The sequence below is a fragment of the Heterodontus francisci genome, chromosome 2 (assembly GCF_036365525.1).
Source record: "Heterodontus francisci isolate sHetFra1 chromosome 2, sHetFra1.hap1, whole genome shotgun sequence".
NCBI classification, from domain to species: Eukaryota; Metazoa; Chordata; class Chondrichthyes; order Heterodontiformes; family Heterodontidae; genus Heterodontus; species Heterodontus francisci.
Window position 1 is genome coordinate 17,073,434 of NC_090372.1, and position 18,555 is coordinate 17,091,988.

The 18,555-nt window shown below is 44.4% G+C and overlaps 1 protein-coding gene across 5 annotated transcripts in view; it reads left to right on the forward strand.

Annotated features, from left to right (window-relative positions):
• Positions 1-3,375: 3,375 nt before the first annotated feature.
• Positions 3,376-18,555, forward strand: part of LOC137382806 (leukocyte elastase inhibitor-like) — a 43,794-nt gene continuing 28,614 nt past the window's right edge. Inside the window, exons 1-2 of one of the 5 annotated variants that reach the window (XM_068055242.1) lie at positions 3,376-3,480; positions 8,489-8,664. In XM_068055242.1, the coding sequence (XP_067911343.1) occupies positions 3,447-3,480; positions 8,489-8,664 (210 nt within the window). In that variant the 5' untranslated portion in view covers positions 3,376-3,446. The other 4 variants (XM_068055262.1, XM_068055252.1, XM_068055269.1 and 1 more) reach the window with 4 other exon arrangements.

Sequence of the window (18,555 nt, forward strand, 5' to 3'; positions counted from 1 at the left end):
ACATCCCATGAATGAATAAAAAAGGCTGCCATTTCAGGTAAGTAAGAGAGAGGGTGCCTCTATTTTGAGTGCCCTCTCTCCAACTTGACAAAGTTTTAAATAAAAAAGAATCTACAGGGTGACTTGTGGCTGCAGCTGAAGCCAGGCAGGTGGGGAGGGCCTCAAAGCCTGCTTGGAACACTGGTCCCCCTGATCTGCTGCCAGGAGGCCGCCTCCAGATAGCTGGGCTGTTCCCTGACACCTCCAGGTGCCTGGTGGCTGACTGGAAAATTCTAGTCGGCTTCAGACAATAGGCCTTAACAGGCCATTAAACAGCTGTAATCGGCGACCTTCCTGCCCTGCTGATCCCCCTCCGCCCCACCCCCTCAAGGATGGTGCCGGGAAACCTGCACACCAGCTGGCGGTGTGAAATTCCATGCCACCTCCATACTCACCCCCATTGGGGCCTAAAACTCCAGCCCTTTGATATGAACAGATAGGACATTCCTGTTGAGAGATTAAACCAAATTGTTTTCTGAAGGTTTTATTGAGACATGCCTCTCTATTTATGCAAATGTGCTAATTGCAAGTAATAATGGCGTGAATGAATTACATTCCACCAGAGGGCATAGCTGCACTAGTTTACAAAATTCTTACAGCCCAGTGCCATTATCTTCAACCTTGAATATCTCCACACTGCTCCAGCACACACACAAGGCCTTGATCTTACAGGCATTAAAATAATAACTGTCTAAACAACACAACTTTCTGTGTTGGCAAGATGCTGTACAGTATATAGCTTTGTTACAGATGCTGCCAGTTCTGCTGAGTATTTCCAGTGCTTTAAGTGAAGGAGGATGGGGATGAGCAAGTAGGACTTGGTGTGGGATAGAATTGGGCAGCGGAGTTTCAGAGGAGCTGAAGTTTACACACTATGGAAGGTGGGAAAGCACTGCAGTAATTAAGGCTAGAAGTGAGGGTTTCAGTGAACATTATGGAGGTGGAAGTAGCTGGAATTGTTTTGACAAGAAGATAGTCTGAAACTGTGCTGCCTGCTTGGTATCGTCCTCCACATCCTCCTTGTTGGATGAGGAGTGGCATTTAGTCATGTTCTCTTGATGCAAGGCCTCCCCCTTTCACCGTGCAAGATTGTGCAGAGCACAGCAGACCACCACAATATACGCGAGACCCTCACTGGGGCCTACTGCAGGGCTCCACAGGATCGATCCAGGCACTAGAATCTCATCCTCAGCAGCCCAATGGCCTGCTCGATGGTCGCTCAGGTGGAGCTGTGGTAGGTGTTGTACCTCTCCTCTGTTGCATTGCGAGGGTTCCTCACTGGCGTGAGTAGCCATGTCTTCATGGGTAGCCCTTGTCTCTGAGAATCCTTCTCTAAAGGCGAATGAGGGGGCCGGAAAAGCTATGACACCTTGGACTGCCCAAGTTTGTCGGCATCGTGGCTGCCGGAAGCAGGCACACACCTGCAGGAAATGCTTTTGGTGGTCGCAGATCGGTTGAACATTGATGGAATGAGAGCCCTTCCTGTTGATGAAGGTGACTGGATGCTGTGTGGGAGCCTTGATGGTGGCATGTGTACAATCTATCACACCTTGCACCTGGGGGAATCTATCAATGGCCCCGAAGCCCATGGCCTTCTCAGCCTGACTGTTAGGGTCGGTCTGGTACCGCACATAGTCGCCGTCTCCCTTGAACAGGGCATTGGACATCTCCTTGATGCAGTGGTGGGCTGCGGCCTGGGAGACCCCACACATGTCCTCAGTGGATCCCTGGAAAGAGCCGGAGATGTAAAAGTTGAATGCCACAGTGATCTTCAGGCCACCAAAGCCCAGGGGTCGCAGCTCATCCTGCGGCATTGCAAATAAATCAGTGGCTGCTTCCCTGGAGAGTTGCAGTCTTCGCTGGCACTGTCGCTCGGACATTTGGAGGCAGCTGAGGCAAGTCCAGTACACTCTCTGGCGTGCATAGGCCCTTCTTGGCACGGCCATCTGCTGTGGCTCCCCCAGTCAATCTTCACCAGCTTGCCCAGTCGCCACCAGAAGCTGTCTCCCTCTGAGTCTCTGCTGCACAGTGTGGGGATCTGCAAAGATTGGGTGAATGAGACCCATGCCAGCTGGTTGCACCCCCTCCCTTGCAGTCCCTCGACAAAGGACCTTGCCTTTGTAAATGTTCCCCTGCCCACTCCCCTCTGAACACAGGCTAATGCCCCTCAGCACCCACCCTTGCAGAGAACCCAGCACCCGAGATGAAGCCCACTCTTGTCTGGAGGGCTGCATCGCTTTTGGACAATGGCCGCTGCACCCGCCACCCCCCCCCCCCCCCACTCCCCTTCCCGTATTCAATGCTCCACATGGCTGCCTTCCCGTGGCGTCAATGAGGCCTTGATGCTGCCACCTTTAAACGTCCGGGGATCTGAAGGAATGTGATCCCCGTGTGCCATTCACTAAATTGGAAACCCCTCCGATAAAATCCGAGTCAGGCCGATGCAAATACATGCTAAATACTTGTTCAGCAATTGTAATTGCAGTCCTGTCGCATCTTGGCAGCAACAACAACTCGGACCTTTCCCACCGCTGACAAAATCCAGAACTGGCATCACGACATCGAGTTTCCGGATGAATGCATCCCTCATTTTTTGCCCCCCCCCCCCCCCCAATCCCCATCCCCCCATGTCTCCACTCCCGCTCCTAATGGCTGGATAAAATTCAGCCCTAGAATTCCCTCCCTGAACCACACTGTCTTTCTCTTGTCTCTTTAAAATCCTCCTTAAATCTTTACCAAGGTCACTCTATCCTAATCTCTCCTTTGGGGCAGTGTTTTTCTCTGTGCCTCTGTAAGGCGTCTTGGGGTGTTTTCCCACATTAAAAACGGTGTGTAAATCCAAGTTTTGTTGCTTTCCCTAATTGTGCGGAGAAGGTAGTTGTGGGGCTTCATCTTGGAGCAATCGGTTTTGGAAATGAAATGGCTGGCTAAACCAGCTCAGAAAAGAATTAAAAGTTACTGGCTGTACCCTTCCCTGACTCTCTCCCTCCCTACCTGGTACTGTTACACAGGTCACAAGAGGTTTCCTGTGCAAGATGCAACAGCTCCAGGCAGAGGGCGAGGCTGAGCCACGCACGGCGCTGATTTTCATCCGTAACCAGACAAGCCATTTGAAAATGCTGAGTGCCCCATATACAATGGGGACAGCTTGGGGATGCTCTGCCAACGCCACTGGGCGCCGGTTAACATCAGGAATGAGAAAGGTGGAGGAGACAGCAACTTGGACAGAGGAGAGCATCATTCACTCTAGTTGTGTGCACAGTTCAGCTCATACAGGGTTAAAGGAAGAACTTTGCAGAGAGTTGACCTTCCACCTGATCCCTCCCACATTACATATTGTCATGTGCTGTGGCCGCAACTCCCTGTCAGCTGATTGGACTCAATAAAGCGGGGGAGGCAGGCAGCAGATGCACTGCTTGTCGTGCTGTCAGTCATCTGGTAGTGAGTATGCCTGCCGTCTGCCGGTACTGGTACTGCGCTAGCGCTTTGCTCTCTCTAATTACAGCAGTGTTATATGAGCCGGAGTACTGCGGGCAGCAGCCGCTGCGCTGCTATTCGGGTGGGTCTGCGGTTGCAGAAATACGTGGGTGTATTTACATAGCGGGGGTTAGCCATCCATTACAAAGACAGTTGTACTATTCTTTTCCCGTTTACGTCGCCATGCTAGTAAGCCTCTGTTTTGGAACGCTGTAGATGCGAGAGTGAGGTGTGTCCAACAATTTAAGTTTGCTACTGTTCTCTTAAATTTGATACAATGTGAGTGTCATTCCTGGAACTGCATGCGTCAAAAGATCAATAAATTAAACTATTCAGAAATGTATTGCCAACAAGGATCACATGGGGTTTATTTATTACAGCTCTGTTTCTAGATTTTTTTTTTTGAGAAATAGAATTTGAATTCTGGTGGGATTTCTCTGGATTGTTAGTCCAGGAACCGAACCACTAACATAGCTACGACAGTTTTAAAAAAAAAAACTTTACTGTATGAGGTTACTGGCCTAGTTATTTTTCTGACTGCTTCAAGGGGAGTCTCCTTTCCTCACTGGAGCGAGAAGGAGCCCTGTCTGGTTTTTCTTATTCATTCTATGCAGTGATCTGTCTACCTCCATCATCCATGATGATTGATTTAAAGAAAAAATCCTGAACACGTTTGACGCTATTGAAAGACAACAAAAACATTTCCAACCAGGGATTTCCCCACCTGAATTGTTATGCTGGCTTGGTCCAGGATGTTGACTGCCCTGGTTATTTCCAATATGTTTGTTTTTAGCTTTAAATGAAAATGTGGCCTTTTTAAATGTATTGTAATGTGAGTTGGCTTTCTCTACTGAGTATGGATAACTGTAACTTTTTTTAAAGGCAGTAGTCTGTTATACAGAGATGAGATGGTCTTGTGTTTTTAATTGCCTACAGACCAACTTTTACATGTGCATTTAGAATTTCTGTAATCTTTCCCCACAATTCTTCTTCTTTGGCCTCCTTGTCTCGAGAGACAATGGGTAAGCGCCTGGAGGTGGTCAGTGGTTTGTGCAGCAATGCCTGGAGTGGCTATAAAGGCCAATTCTAGAGTGACAGACTCTTCCACAGGTGCTGCAGATAAAATTGGTTGTCGGGGCTGTTACACAGTTGGCTCTCCCCTTGTGCTTCTGTCTTTTTTTTTCCTGCCAACTGCCAAATCTCTTTGACTTGCTATGCTTTAGCCCCGCCTTTATGGTTGCCCACTAGCTCTGGCGATCGCTGGCAACTGACTCTCACGACTTGTGATTAATGTCACAGGACTTCATGTCGCATTTGCAGACGTCTTTAAAGCGGAGACATGGATGGCTGGTGGGTCTGGTACCAGTGACTAGCTCGCTGTACAATGTGTCCTTGGGGATCCTGCCATCTTCCATGCGGCTCACATGGCCAAGCCATCTCGGGTGCCGCTGGCTCAGTAGGGTGTATATGTTGGGGATGTTGGCCTCCTCGAGGACTTCTGTGTTGGAGATACGATCCTGCCACCTGATGCCAAGGATTCTCCGGAGGCAGCGAAGATGGAATGAATTGAGAAATCGCTCTTGGCTGACGTACGTTGTCCAGGCCTCGCTGCCGTAGAGCAAGGTACTGAGAACACAGGCTTGATACACTTGGACTTTTGTGTTCTGTGTCAGTGTGCCATTTTCCCACACTCTCTTGGCCAGTCTGGACATAGCAGAGGAAGCCTTTCCCATGTGCTTGTTTAATTCTGCATCACGAGACAGGTTACTGGTGATAGTTGAGCCTAGGTAGGTGAACTCTTGAACCACTTCCAGAGCGTGGTTGCCGATATTGATAGATGGGGCATTTCTGACGTCCTGTCCCATGATGTTCGTTTTCTTGAGGCTGATGGTTAGGCTAAATTCATTGCACGCAGCCGCAAACTTGTCGATGAGTCTCTGCAGACACTCTTCAGTGTGAGATGTTAATGCAGCATCGTTAGCAAAGAGGAGTTCCCTGATGAGGACTTTCCGTACTTTGGTCTTCGCTTTTAGACGGGCAAGGTTGAACAACCTGCCATCTGATCTTGTGTGGAGGAAAATTCCTTCTTCTGAGGACTTGAACGCATGTGAGAGCAGCAGGGAGAAGAAAATCCCAAACAGTGTAGGTGTGAGAACATAGCCCTGTTTCACGCCACTCAGGATAGGAAAGGGGGCTGATGAGGTGCCACTATGCTGAATTGTGCCTTTCATATTGTCATGGAATGAGGTGATGATACTTAGTAGCTTTGGTGGACATCCAATCTTATCTAGTAGGCTGAAGAGACCACTTCTGCTGACAAGGTCAAAGGCTTTGGTGAGATCAATGAAAGCAACATAGAGGGGCATCTGTTGTTCACGGCATTTCTCCTGTAGCTGGCGAAGGAAGAACTGCATGTCAATGGTGGATGTCTCTGCTCGAAAGCCACACTGTGCCTCAGGGTAGACATGCTCAGCCAGCTTCTGGAGCCTATTTAAAATGACACTAACGAAGACTTTCCCCACTGTGCTGAGCAGGGAGATTCCACGGTAGTTGTTGCGGTCACCCTTGTTCTTTATAGAGGGTGATGATATTGGCATCGCGCATGTCCTGTGGTACTGCTCCCTCATCCCAGCACAAGCAAAGCAGTTCGTGCAGAGCTGCAAGTATAGCAGGCTTGGCAATCTTGTTGATTTCAGGGGTAATGCCGTCCTTCCCAGGGGCTTTTCCACTAGTTAGAGAATCAAGGGCATCACTGAGTTCCGATTTTGTTGGCTGTTTGTCCAGCTCATCCATGACTGGCAGAGACAGGGTTGCATTGAGGGCGGTCTCGGTGACATTTTCCCTGGAGTACAGTTCTAGGTAGTGTTTCACCCAGCGGTCCATTTGCTTGCGTTGGTCAGTGATTGTGTCCCCTGATTTAGATTTGAGGGGGGCAATCTTGATGGTTGGCCCAAAAGCTCTTAATGCCATCATATATCATACAATAGTGCAGATTAAACATATTGAGAGTTGTTTATACAGTAGGCATAAAACTCTAATTTAATTTAAAAGACCCAAACTCCAACCTACAGGCCAATTTAGAAATCTGTTTAGCAGGAATGGAAAATGTTAGTGGGTCACCAGAATGGTTGTGCATTTGTGGAGTGGGTCAACAATTGTACACTAGAGTAATATGATACATCTCCTCTTTGTCTCTCGAGACAAGGAGGCCAATGAGTAAGTGCCTGGAGGTGGTTTGAGATACTTTTGTTGGCTTCGTCTTGTAATATGGCATGTTGCTGCAAAAATGACTAATGCCATAAATTAGATGTGTTGCATTTCACTGGAAAGCTGAGTTGAATGTACCAGTGGGAATAGGGGCGAATCAGAGGTATTTTTTGACTTAATAGTAATGCTGTAGCAGCATAATTTTTCAAGCTCCTTGCAGTTAAGTGGTATCTTGATATCTGATGTATGATTGCAATGTCTCCCCGTTTATAAACTGATGACCTGCTTATCAATAAGTCTTCAAAAATATGTATTTGTGAATATCTGAAATATTAATTGAGCTGTGTATTCTTAGTCCCCAGTTTATTTTATTTAGAGATGCAGCACTGAAACAGGCCCTTCTGCCCACTGAGTCTGTGCCGACCAACAACCACACATTTATACTAATCCTACATTAATCCCATATTCCCTACCACATCCCCACCATTCTCCTACCACCTACCTACACTAGGAGCAATTTACAATGGCCAATTTACCTATCGATCTGCAAGTCTTTGGCTGTGGGAGGAAACTGGAGCACCCGGCGAAAATCCACGCGGTCACAGGGAGAACCTGCAAACTCCGCACAGGCAGTACCCAGAACTGAACCCAGGTTGCTGGAGCTGTGAGGCTGTGGTGCTAACCACTGAGACCCAAAGTTGAAATGAGTTTACTGTCCATGAGCCCACTGACTCTGCTGTGCCAAGGTGCTTAATAGGTATGTTCTCAAACAAAATTTGGTAGCAATCCACAAAAGGTATTGGGTAAAGGTCAAAGAAGTAGGTTTTAAGGAGTGTCTTTATAGGAGGAGAGGTTCAGGGTGGGAATTTCTGAATTAGGTAGCTGATGGCCCAGCCATCGGCGGTGGGCGGATGAAAATTGGAATGGGCAAGAAGCCGAAGTTGGAGGAGTGCAGAGATCTCTTGACGGTTGCAGGACTGGAGAAGGTTAGAGATGAGGAGGGGTGAGGCCAGGAACGGATTAGAAAACCATATTGAGGATCTTAAAATGGAGGCGTTGCTGGAACAGAAATCAATATAGGTCAGTGAGTTCTCGGGTCTTGGTGTGAGTGAGAATATGGGAATTCGAGTTTTGGATGAGCTCAAGTTTGTGGAGGGTGCAAGACAGGAGGTAGGTCAGGAGAGCATTGGTATAGGAGAGTCTGAGCCAACCAGGACCTTTTTTTTTTAATGTAACAGCATTTTCCTGCAAGCTGTGAGAAAACTAGCTTGAATCCAGGAAATTTGCATTTACTGCTGTTTTCAGTTGGAGTTTGCTTTCAGCAATTGTTCTGCTGGAGCAGTGCACGGCTTCCAGGAAATGGTTACTGAGAACAGTGGCATTACTTACTAACTCCATAGATTCCTGGGACATTTGTGGCTGTAACAATGGTGCACATCATGATTTTGACATTACTGTGGTGGTACAGGCAAGGAAATTCCTGACCAATCTTTTAGCTCTGTAATCTGTCGTCATTCTATTATGATGCAAAATCGGAATATTTCTCCTGCAATGCTGATCAGCATTCACAACCTCCCCCTTTTTTTTTTTCCTGCTAGTCTTTTTGTCAGCTTTTCTGCAAAGTAAAATATGTAACTTCCCCAGCCTGTATAGCCCAAACCCAATCCTGAATGCACTGTCTCTTATGGAGTTTCAACAAAGTCTCTTCCTTGAAGACTAAACAAAAATTATAATTAAACTTTTTTTTTCTCCTGTTCTGTTCCAGATACATTGGGAATGGATCTTCTGGGTGTTTCAAATGTCCGGTTTGCTGTCGATCTCTTCAAACAATTGAATAAAGATAATAATGGCAATATCTTTGTATCTCCATTAAGCATATCAGCTGCTCTGGCCATGGTGTATCTTGGTGCTAAAGGAAGCACTGCAACTCAGATGGCTAAGGTGGGTGCGGCATGAATTTTACATTGTGAAAGGAATGCCTTGTTTTCTAAACTGAACAGGTAACGTGCTTACCTATATAAAACATGTGGGTAGGAGAAGCTTGTTCTGGCAAGTGATCGATCTCTTGCACAGCTGTACTCAGACCTGTTTCACTGCCTTAGGGATTTTGCCAACAGTCATGCAGCACAGATGAGGCTGTTTGGTCTACCTTGCCCATGTCAGCTGGACATTTAGTCCCACTCCCTTGCTCAATCCACACACTATGTAATTTTTTTTCTTTTTCAAGTAGATATCCAATTCCCTTCTGAGATTCAATAACTATGTCGATCAGTCTTTCAGACACTGCAATCCAGAGTGCAACAACTCACCTGCATTTATTTAAACACAAAAATTCCTCCTCTTTGCTAGTCACTGCTTGTAGGATGTTGTACTGCACCAAATCATTAGCTTCACTTAATGGTAAACCTATACAATTTTGTTCTGTTAATATATACAGTTGAAGTGAATAGTTGTGTTTTTTTTTATATTTAATGAGATGTGAATGTCATTGGCAAGGCCAGCATTTATTGCCCATCCCTAATTGCCCTTGAGAAGGTAGTGGTGAGCAACCTTCTTGAACCATTGCAGTACATGTGGTGTAGGTACACCCACAGTGCTGTTAGGGAGGGAGTTGCAAGTTTTTGACCCAGTGACAATAAAGGAATGGTGATACAGTTCCAAGTCAGGGTGGGACTTGGAGGGGAACTTGCAGGTGGTGATGATCCATGTGTCTGCTGCCCTTGTCCTTCTGGATGGTAGAGGTCATGGATTTGGGAGTTTGAAGGAGCCTTGGTGAGTTTCTGCACTGCATCCTGTATTTGGTACACACTGCTGCCACTGTGCACCGTTGATGGAGGGAGTGAATGTTTAAGGTGGTGGATGGGTTGCCGATCAAGCGGGCTGCTTTGTCCTGGTGTCCAGCTTCTTGAGTGTTGTTGGAGCTGCACCCATCCAGGCAAGTGGAGAGTATTCCATCACACTCCTGACTTGTGCCTTGTAGATGATGGACAGGCTTTGAGAAGTCAGGAGGGGAGTTACTTATCACAGAATTCCCAGGTTTGATATATTTCAAATTGAAATGTAATTTTGAAATGGCGAGCTGTCGAATACGATTGAAAATTAGTTAAGGTAGTTTTTAGGATTGGGGTACGAGGGGGGTGGGGGGGTGGAATAGAAACCATTGGGGGAAAATTCACCATGTATAATGCTGGTTTATTTTTGATGTAAACTAATTTCTGGAGTCAATGATATACTATGAAAACCTCCTCTGCATCTGACTGATTGTCAAAGGTCAATATGACTTCACTGTTATGCTGATTTTTGTTTGCTGCAAAACATAAACTGAGAAGGGTAGGAGAAATTTTTTTTTTTAAAACATGTCAGTCTTTTTGAGATCTTTGCCAGGTTAAGTTCTTAACAGATGATCTTCCTCAAAAGCAATATAACAGTATATTTGTTTACCTGATCACTGATACTGTTATTTTTAATGAGGAAATTGGGAATATAAGCTTACTGATCAGGCTGTGCATTTGTTCAATCACCATCTGTAAATCTCTATCAAATAATTTTTTTTTAATTCATTCATGGGATGTGGGCATTGCTGGCCAGGCCAGCATTTATTGCCCATCCCTAATTGCCCTTGAGAAAGTGGTGAAGAGCTGCCTTCTTGAACTGCTGCAGTCCATGTGGGGTAGGTACACCCACAATGCTTTTAGGGAGTTCCAGGATTTTGACCCAGCGACAGTGAAGGAACGGTGATATAGTTCCAAGTCAGGATGGTGTGAGTTGGAGGGGAACTTGCAGGTGGTGGTGTTCCCATGCATTTGCTGCCCTTGTCCTTCTAGTTGGTAGAGGTCGCGGGTTTGGAAGGTGCTGTCTAAGGAGACTTGGTGAGTTGCTGCAGTACATCTTGTGGATGGTACACACTGCTGCCCCTGTGTCGGTGGTGAAGGGAGTGAATGTTTGTAGATGGGGTGCCAATCAAGTGGGCTGCTTTGTCCTAGACAAACCCTAGCTTTGTAGTAGACAAAGCTTGTTTACATTTTATTTTAAAAGCTAACTTGGTTTGGATGGCCCTTTCTTAAATTGTTTCTTCTTGGTCATCCAACTTGAGTCATATTGTAACAAACATTACTATCATTTTTTAATTTTGCTTGCTGTAATCTTGGCTCTTAATTCCTGGCAACAAAGGTCGTGCTTATTTGAAGTTAACATATATTTTTAGGATTTGCTGTTTTGGATAGAAACGAATGAGGGGTGTTGATGATCTTGAGTATTGCTTTTGATGACCTGTAGATCTGCCTCACTTGGTTGAATTAATAAAAAAAAAATGAGTTTCAGTAGCATCAGCAACTGCAGTCATTTGGAATAACCGCTTTTAACACATGATCTAATATGGGCTTGGCACATAAAATGAATTGTGTTTTGTTGTACTGAATACCAACTCTGGATTCCAGTCTTTTTAGAATCTTGTTATCAAAGCTTGACACAAATGTGTATTCAGCATAATAAACCCATTGCATTGTGTTGTGCTAAAACTTAATAAGGAGACAATATGAGCCTGTTGGATTAAATGGTACACTTCCATTTATAAATTGTAAATATAGATATGTGCTGATCCTGGATTGCATTTGTACCTTTTTTTTTAATTTGCAGAAGAGAATAGAAACAACATTTTCCTCTCTCTACAAATCTCTTCCGCTCCATACATCTAACTTCCTCTAGCCAGGCGTTGCTTCACACCACCTCCCATTTTGTCCAGCACTAACGACCACCTTGTTTCTTGCCATTCATCTGCCTCACCACCACTTTCCACCCACCACCCCCTTCCCCGCCGAACATCTGATTTATCACCAACTTTGCTGCCTTCTAAAAGTCTCCTTAAAATATTTGTTGTTCTGAGTATGTTATTGCCTAAGCTTTCTGCTTCCACTTTTTTTTTAAGTCAATGGGCATGTGTAAATTTCCGTTTGTCTATGTTTGAATGCTATAATGTATTTTTTTTTTAAAAAAAAGTAAAATGTTAAGTTATGGCTGGCCATCTTTGCTCTGGTAAACTGATGATACTGACGTTTGTTTGTTTCAAGTCACTTCCATGCGCACAAGTGTATTTATTTACACAATATATATTAGAGATGTCTAATCATGTTTCTCTAGATTTTTGGCAGCTCCCTTTTTCTCATCTCTAAGGTGCAGCAGTACTTATGGTATGATAATGAAGGGGGTCATATGAAGTCTGTAGTACCTGTACTCTCAAAGACATAAGTGATGAACTGAATATTTGGGGATTTCCTAGCGTCTGATTATTTCCTAACACGCTCCTGATTTTTGGCCGCCAGTGTGTTAGGGGGGAGATGGCAGCGGGGAACAGGGGTGCATGTTATATGACCCTCTTGTGGGTCTGCTCCTGGGCCTGGTCAAGGTGGCCATCTATAGCTTCGGAATGGACACTGCCTGGTGGCAGGTGTACCTCTGGCTGCTTGCCTCTCCTCTGCCGACTTGCCCATGCCTGGGTCGCCCTGGAGAAGGAGCATGTGGTGCCCCTCAGTACACCTGAGGCCTTCAGTGACCAGTGGGGAACACAAAGACTGGAGTATTTTATGGACACTGAAAATAATTAATTTTTGTTTTCCTTTTTTGAGTTTAAAGTTTTTAAATAAAATGAAGAAAGATCTGAGAGCTTTAGGCTGCTCCTGTGTTGGGTCGCTACGTGGCTGTTGTTCATTTTGAGGTTTGACCTTGTCCAATTCTGTCATTCGCCTTTAAGGCTGCAAGCAAGTCTAAAAACCAAAAAAAAAGGGTGGTGAAGGGAGAAAGAGCTCTCTGCTGTTGAGTCTTTGGTATTTCTGAAACTTTGGATTTTGTTAATCTTGTAGAGGATGTTTTATATTTTGTTCTGCTCTCTAATATGCATACTGATAACATTCTGAAAACATTTTGTAAAACCGATAAATGCATGAGATAGACAATACAGAAACAATTCCTGAAGGCTATACATAATCTAAGTAGTTACAACTGCAGGCCAAATTTCATCCTCTGTCATTAGCTGTTGTGATTCAGTTTTTTTTTTGTAGTCAAGTCTATGAAGCTGAGCAGAATGGCTATTCTTGGGTTGTTGGATTTACAAATCAGAATTTGCCTTTTAACATATGGGAACGAATCTCTGGCACTCTGCTACAATTGTGTCGAGATGTACAGCCTCTTGTGGGCCAATCCCGTCCCAGAGAATAAGGTGTATGGGAGTGTTAGTTGTGCACTAGGATTTTGGATGAATTCTTTTCAATTGTTAGTGTATTAATTGAATGGAGTTTCTGATGGGACTAAAGCTGGGGTTTCCAACACATTGCCAGTTACTGGTGGATCTTGTCGGCCTTTGAGTAGCTCGCATAAAGCTCCTGACAATGCAGTCCAATCGCTTGTGTTATCCTGCCAGCATTAATCCATGCATGTTGCATACTGACATCACAACGGGGTGGGGGTGCAGGTCAGTTTGGGGGGTGGTGGTGGTGGGTTGTGATGTTTTTCTTTTTTATCAGAAGTAGCACTCCCTCAAGAAAAGGTTGGTGACTCCTGGGCTAAAGGCAAGTTATGCAAGAAAAGTCTTGTAAAGGTTCTCGTCCTCCTCAACCCTGCAGTTAACTGGCCCTTTTCCCCCCTGGAAATTGGAATCCTAAAGTAATTTGTTCATTCCATGCTATGTTTGAGAAATTAAATTGGGATATTCCGAAGGGATCCTAATGCAATTTTTTCCTGGAACATTTAAATTCTGTAACCGCTCTGTACATTTAAATGAAAGAACTTGGAGGTGGTAAAGCTGCTACTGACAATTCAGGAGTATACTCTAGGCGGTGAGCTGGCGCGGTCGATCACTTTGAATAGTTGCTGGCCTGACAAAAGAGCAGTTGTTGCAAATCTAGGATCCATTTGCATTCCATTGTGCCATTTTGTCATATGGTTTTAATAGTTTAACCCCCAATTCCTTCTTCCCTGGGAAAGAAAATTTTTCTTTCCCTTTGTGTTTGGTGCCCCCCCACCACCCCAAAAAAAATTACAACTGTACTTTCAAATTCTTAAACATTTTCCTAGCCCATAACCCTCCATTTGCCATGGTACTTGTGCATCTTTCAATCTGCTCAATTACTCCCTCTCCTGTGCTTTTGATGCCCTTGTTCTCTGTGAAATGCTTGCTGTCTCCCACCCTGTCATTCCCTCTGTTATGGCCCCAATTCTCATTTCTCAAGTCCAAGGAGTGCAGACTAGAACGTATCTGCACAACCTGTTTGTCTGATGGTCCAAACATCAATAGCTATTGACAGGCTCGGCTGTTCCCTGCCAAACTCTGTTCACTGCTCCATGGTCATTTGCAATACGAAGATAACCCCTACCACACGATTCCTCAGCTTCTTTTATCCACTGCATACACTCTCCTGAAACCCCTCTCACCTGGCCTTTTGCCTTCAAGTGCAATAAGGAACTAGCAGACTTTGTCACTAAAATTGAGGTCATCATTTCAGCTACCTCTGCCCTAACCCTAAACCCACGTCTTTCACTAGTTTCTCTCCTTTCACCCCTCGACTTTATCTTGCTCCCATGATATTTGTAAATAGTTTTCTTTCCTCAAGTACTGTTGCCCTCACTTTGAAAAGTGCACCCTCACTCCGTCTCAAAGAAAAAAATCACAAGCTATCTTTGCAAATTATCACCCCCATCATCAACATCCCTTTCCTCTCCTCCAGTTCTTCAACGTTTCAATGAAATTCACTACTGTTGTTCTCACCCTGACACGACTACAGCCCTAATCAAAGTCACAAATAACATCCTCTGTGATTAACCATGGCGCACAATCCTCCTTCATGTGAATGAGGAAGAGGAGGGGTCTGGCATCAGGTTCCACATGCACACCAACTACTCCAAGTCTGCCTCTCCTCCAGCACTCAAATCTACCACTAGCTCCTTCACAAGAAGAAGGGTCACTGACCCGAAACGTTACCTCTGCTTCTCTTTCCACAGATGCTGCCAGAACTGCTGAGTGATTCCAGCATTTCTTGTTTTTGTTTCAGATTTCCAGCATCCGCAGTATTTTGCTTTTATTACCACTAGCTCCTTGTCAGCCTGCCTGTCCAACATTCAATCCTGATGTGCCACGATTTTTCCCAGTTAAATATTGTAAACACCAAAGCCATCATCTTCAGCTTTGCCACAGATTCCATTCCACCCCTCCCCACTATTGCACATTGAAGGCAGGTATTTGCAATCTTGGCATCCCATTTGATCCCGAGCTGAGTTCCTGACTCTACATCCTTCTGACCACAAAGACTTCTACTTCTGTAAAGTTTTCCATTTGAACTCTGCCTTATTCAGTCTGCTGCTGAAACACTTTTTCTCCCCCTTCAGATGTGATTATTCTGATGCTCTCCTTGCTGGTCTCCCATGCTCTGTAAACTTAAATATCTAAAACTCTTGAAGCAGGTGAAGATAGATGAGCACCAGTCCTGCTCACCCATCACCGCTGTGCCCACTGAGCTAAAACTTTCAACCTTCATGCCCTTGCCACTATCTCGCGCTCTCTATCTCCTGGAGCCCTGCAACTCTGTTTCCTCCAATTCTACCTCTTGCATGTCCCTTGCTCTTCTCCCTACCATTGATGGCTATTCCTTCAGCTGTCTAGGCTCTTGAGCTCGAATTCCCTCTCAACCTTTTTACCTCTCTCCTCTTCTTCCTTTTTAAAACCTGTTTTTGACCAGGCTTTTAGTCACATCTTATCTTTTTAGACTGATGCCGAATTTTTCCTGACTGCTTTCACAGAAGTGTACTTTCATTTATATAGCACCTTTTCACATGCTCAAGATGTCCCAAAGAGCTTACAGACCAGTGAATTACTTCTGCAGCCAAAAGAGAATCCTGGAAATACTCAGCAGCTCTGGCAGCATCTTTGGAGAGAGGAAAAGTTAACATTTCAGATTGATGTCCTTTTGTCAGATCCGTTATTTAGATGTAAATATGTGATGAAAAAGTTATTCAGTTGAAGTGAAGGCAGAAGATTTTTTCCAATTTGGATGACTTGAGATTAGTTTAAATTTCTAATACCTTCAGAATGTCCTCTTGAATGACAAAGCTGTATGTGAATTAAACTGAGGTCCGCAGAATAGGACTGAGACAGTCCATTTTTACCACTATGGAAACTGAATTTTTAAAATATGCAGACGTCAAAGTAAAACAAATGAGCACTTTCAAAGAATTGCTGCAATGACCAGGTTTCACTTAAAACTGTTCAATGGACCGTTCTCTCGAGTGACAAACCCTGACTGACCAGGAAGGTTGGAGTACTATGAATAGACTCTCCCAAGTTGTGATGTTCAAACTTTACCCTAAGTCTTTGTGATCCTGAAATTATTGTTCTGGTTGCAAGAGTGATTTTTTTTTAAGTTGAAAGTGCAAATGAAGTATTTAGTGGGCAGATGAAGAATGTGTTGTGGCAGATAGGATTGTTGCTTATTGGGTAAATGAGTCAGCACATTTATTATACGAAGGGGATGTTGAAAAACTTCCTTCTGTTGAATGGTAACTTAACCACAGTAGCCATCTTTTTTTTTATAATTTAGAGGTTAGACTATTTGAGTTGATTTTTACAAAATAAACTCTTGTGCCCTTTTTTAAAAACTAATACTGAGGGAAATATTAATGCCATCTCGCAGGGTGGGTGGGGTGGAGAAATAGGAAACCTCAATTTCAAAATCCTCCATGTCCGCATTCTAACTCGAGCCACCTCTGGAGCACTCGTGTGTGCTCTTCTGCTTTCCACCACATCCCTCCACCAGTCCCTATCTGCTGTACCCTGTAGCACAGTCCTAGCCATTTACCTGCTCAATTTAAAACCCCTCTTTCTTAGTTCTTTCTGCTGTCAAACCTGACTCTCCTGTGGTGCCTTCACCTGCTTTATGATAACTGCATAGAATTGCAAAAATTTTTAAAAATAGTTTCATTGTTCAAGCCCAGAGATTTTTTTTTTGTTTTATTTTTAATGCTTTTTCAAAATTTGTGTGTGGGATGTGGGCGTTGCTGGCAAGGCCAGCGTTTACTGCTCTTGGAAGGCGGCAGTGAGTCACCTTTCTCGAACTGCTGCAGTCCATGTGGTTATAGGCACATCCACAGTGCTGTTGTAGGGAGTTCCATGATTTTGATCCGGCAACAGTGAAGGAACAGCGCTATATTTCCAACTCCAGATGGCATGTGATTTTGGGGGGTGGTGTGGTGGGGGAAGAGGGTGGGACTTGTAAGTGGTGGTGGTCCCATGTGCTTGCTGCCCTTGTTCTTCTAGACAGCAGAGGTTGTGGGTTTGTGATGTGCTCTTGAAGCTTTGCGCTTTTCTGCAGTGCATGTTGTAGATGGTACACACTGTAGCCACTGTGTACCCAGTGGTGGAGGGAGTGGATGTTTTAAGGTGGCTAATTAAGTGGGCTGCTTTGTCCTGGATGGTGTTGAGCCTCTTGTGGTGTTGGAGCTGCACCCATCCAGGAGAGTATTCCATCACACTCTTTTTACTTGTATAATAATAAAAGCAAAATACTGTGGATGCTGGAAATCTGAAACTCTTTACTTGTGCCTTGTAGAGGTTGGAAAGGCTTTGGGAAGTCAGGCGGTGAATACACAGCTTCTGGCCTCCTCTTGCAGCCACAGTATTTTTCTCGATGCTCCAGTTAATTTTCTAGTCAATGGTGACCCCCACACCCCAGGCAGGATGTTGGTGAGGGATTCAACGATGGTAATGCCATTGAATGTCAAAGGTTAGATTCTCTCTCTTTGTCAGAGATGGCCATTGCCTGGCACTTGTGTGGCACATTCTCACAACCAACATGTTTACAGCAAGTAACATGTGAAAACTATGCAGGTTTGTGTTTGAAAATAGTCCCAGATGTGAGTTTACCTAATCCAGACTACACCAAAACTGACCACTGCTAATATCCTACATTTTGGAAAATGAGCTCGCCCAGTGTTGCAAAATGCGATATTTATGTGGCCTCCCTGTTAATGAGATGAGGTAAATATTCAGCTTCTAACCCAGTACATTTTTAATTCACTTACTGTGCTAGAGTGAGCAAAGTTTACCTGTTTTGTATGTTCACATACAAGATGTGACACCAAGCATGCCAAGTGGAATAACTTCCTTCTGAAACCACTTTTTCCAGTTGAAGTGATTGCATGGTTGATTTTATATGAAGAAATATTACTTGATTGAGCTGCTTTACTTTTAGCAGTGGTGACAATGAAGGAATTCCACCATAATCTTAGAACTGAGTCCATTAGAGATTAATTTTTATCCCCTTTTCTAAACAGTTTTGCTTAATGGTCATTTGGATATAGCTGGTAACTAGAAAATACTTCAGCAATTTTGCTGCTTTTTATTCTCCATGTTATCCAAAAGTGTTTATATAAAAAAAAAAAGTTCAATCATCTCATTAGAACCCACTGGCTGGGCAATTCCTTTTTCATTTGTTCACACTTTGCTGGCATTATTTCACTGGAAATGTGGTAGAAACCCCATTCTGTTTCCATTGCAAGTCTGGTGAATCAGTGCCTGCTAAGTATGAGCGGATCAAAGGAATTTCCCAGCCACAATGTTTTAAGCAACTTCACTATAAGGGAAAACAGCAGGACTCTCCCCTCCAGGTTGGAGATCCTAGTCTTGTGCAGGATGGTCAAACATCCACAAGTGGAACTAGCAAGTTCCGGTCAGGTTGTTTGGGGTAAAACGGGAAGTAATGAATTAAAAGCAAAATACTGCGGATGCTGGAAATCTGAAATTAAAAACAAGAAATGCTGGATTCACTCAGCAGGTCTGGCAGCATCTGTGGA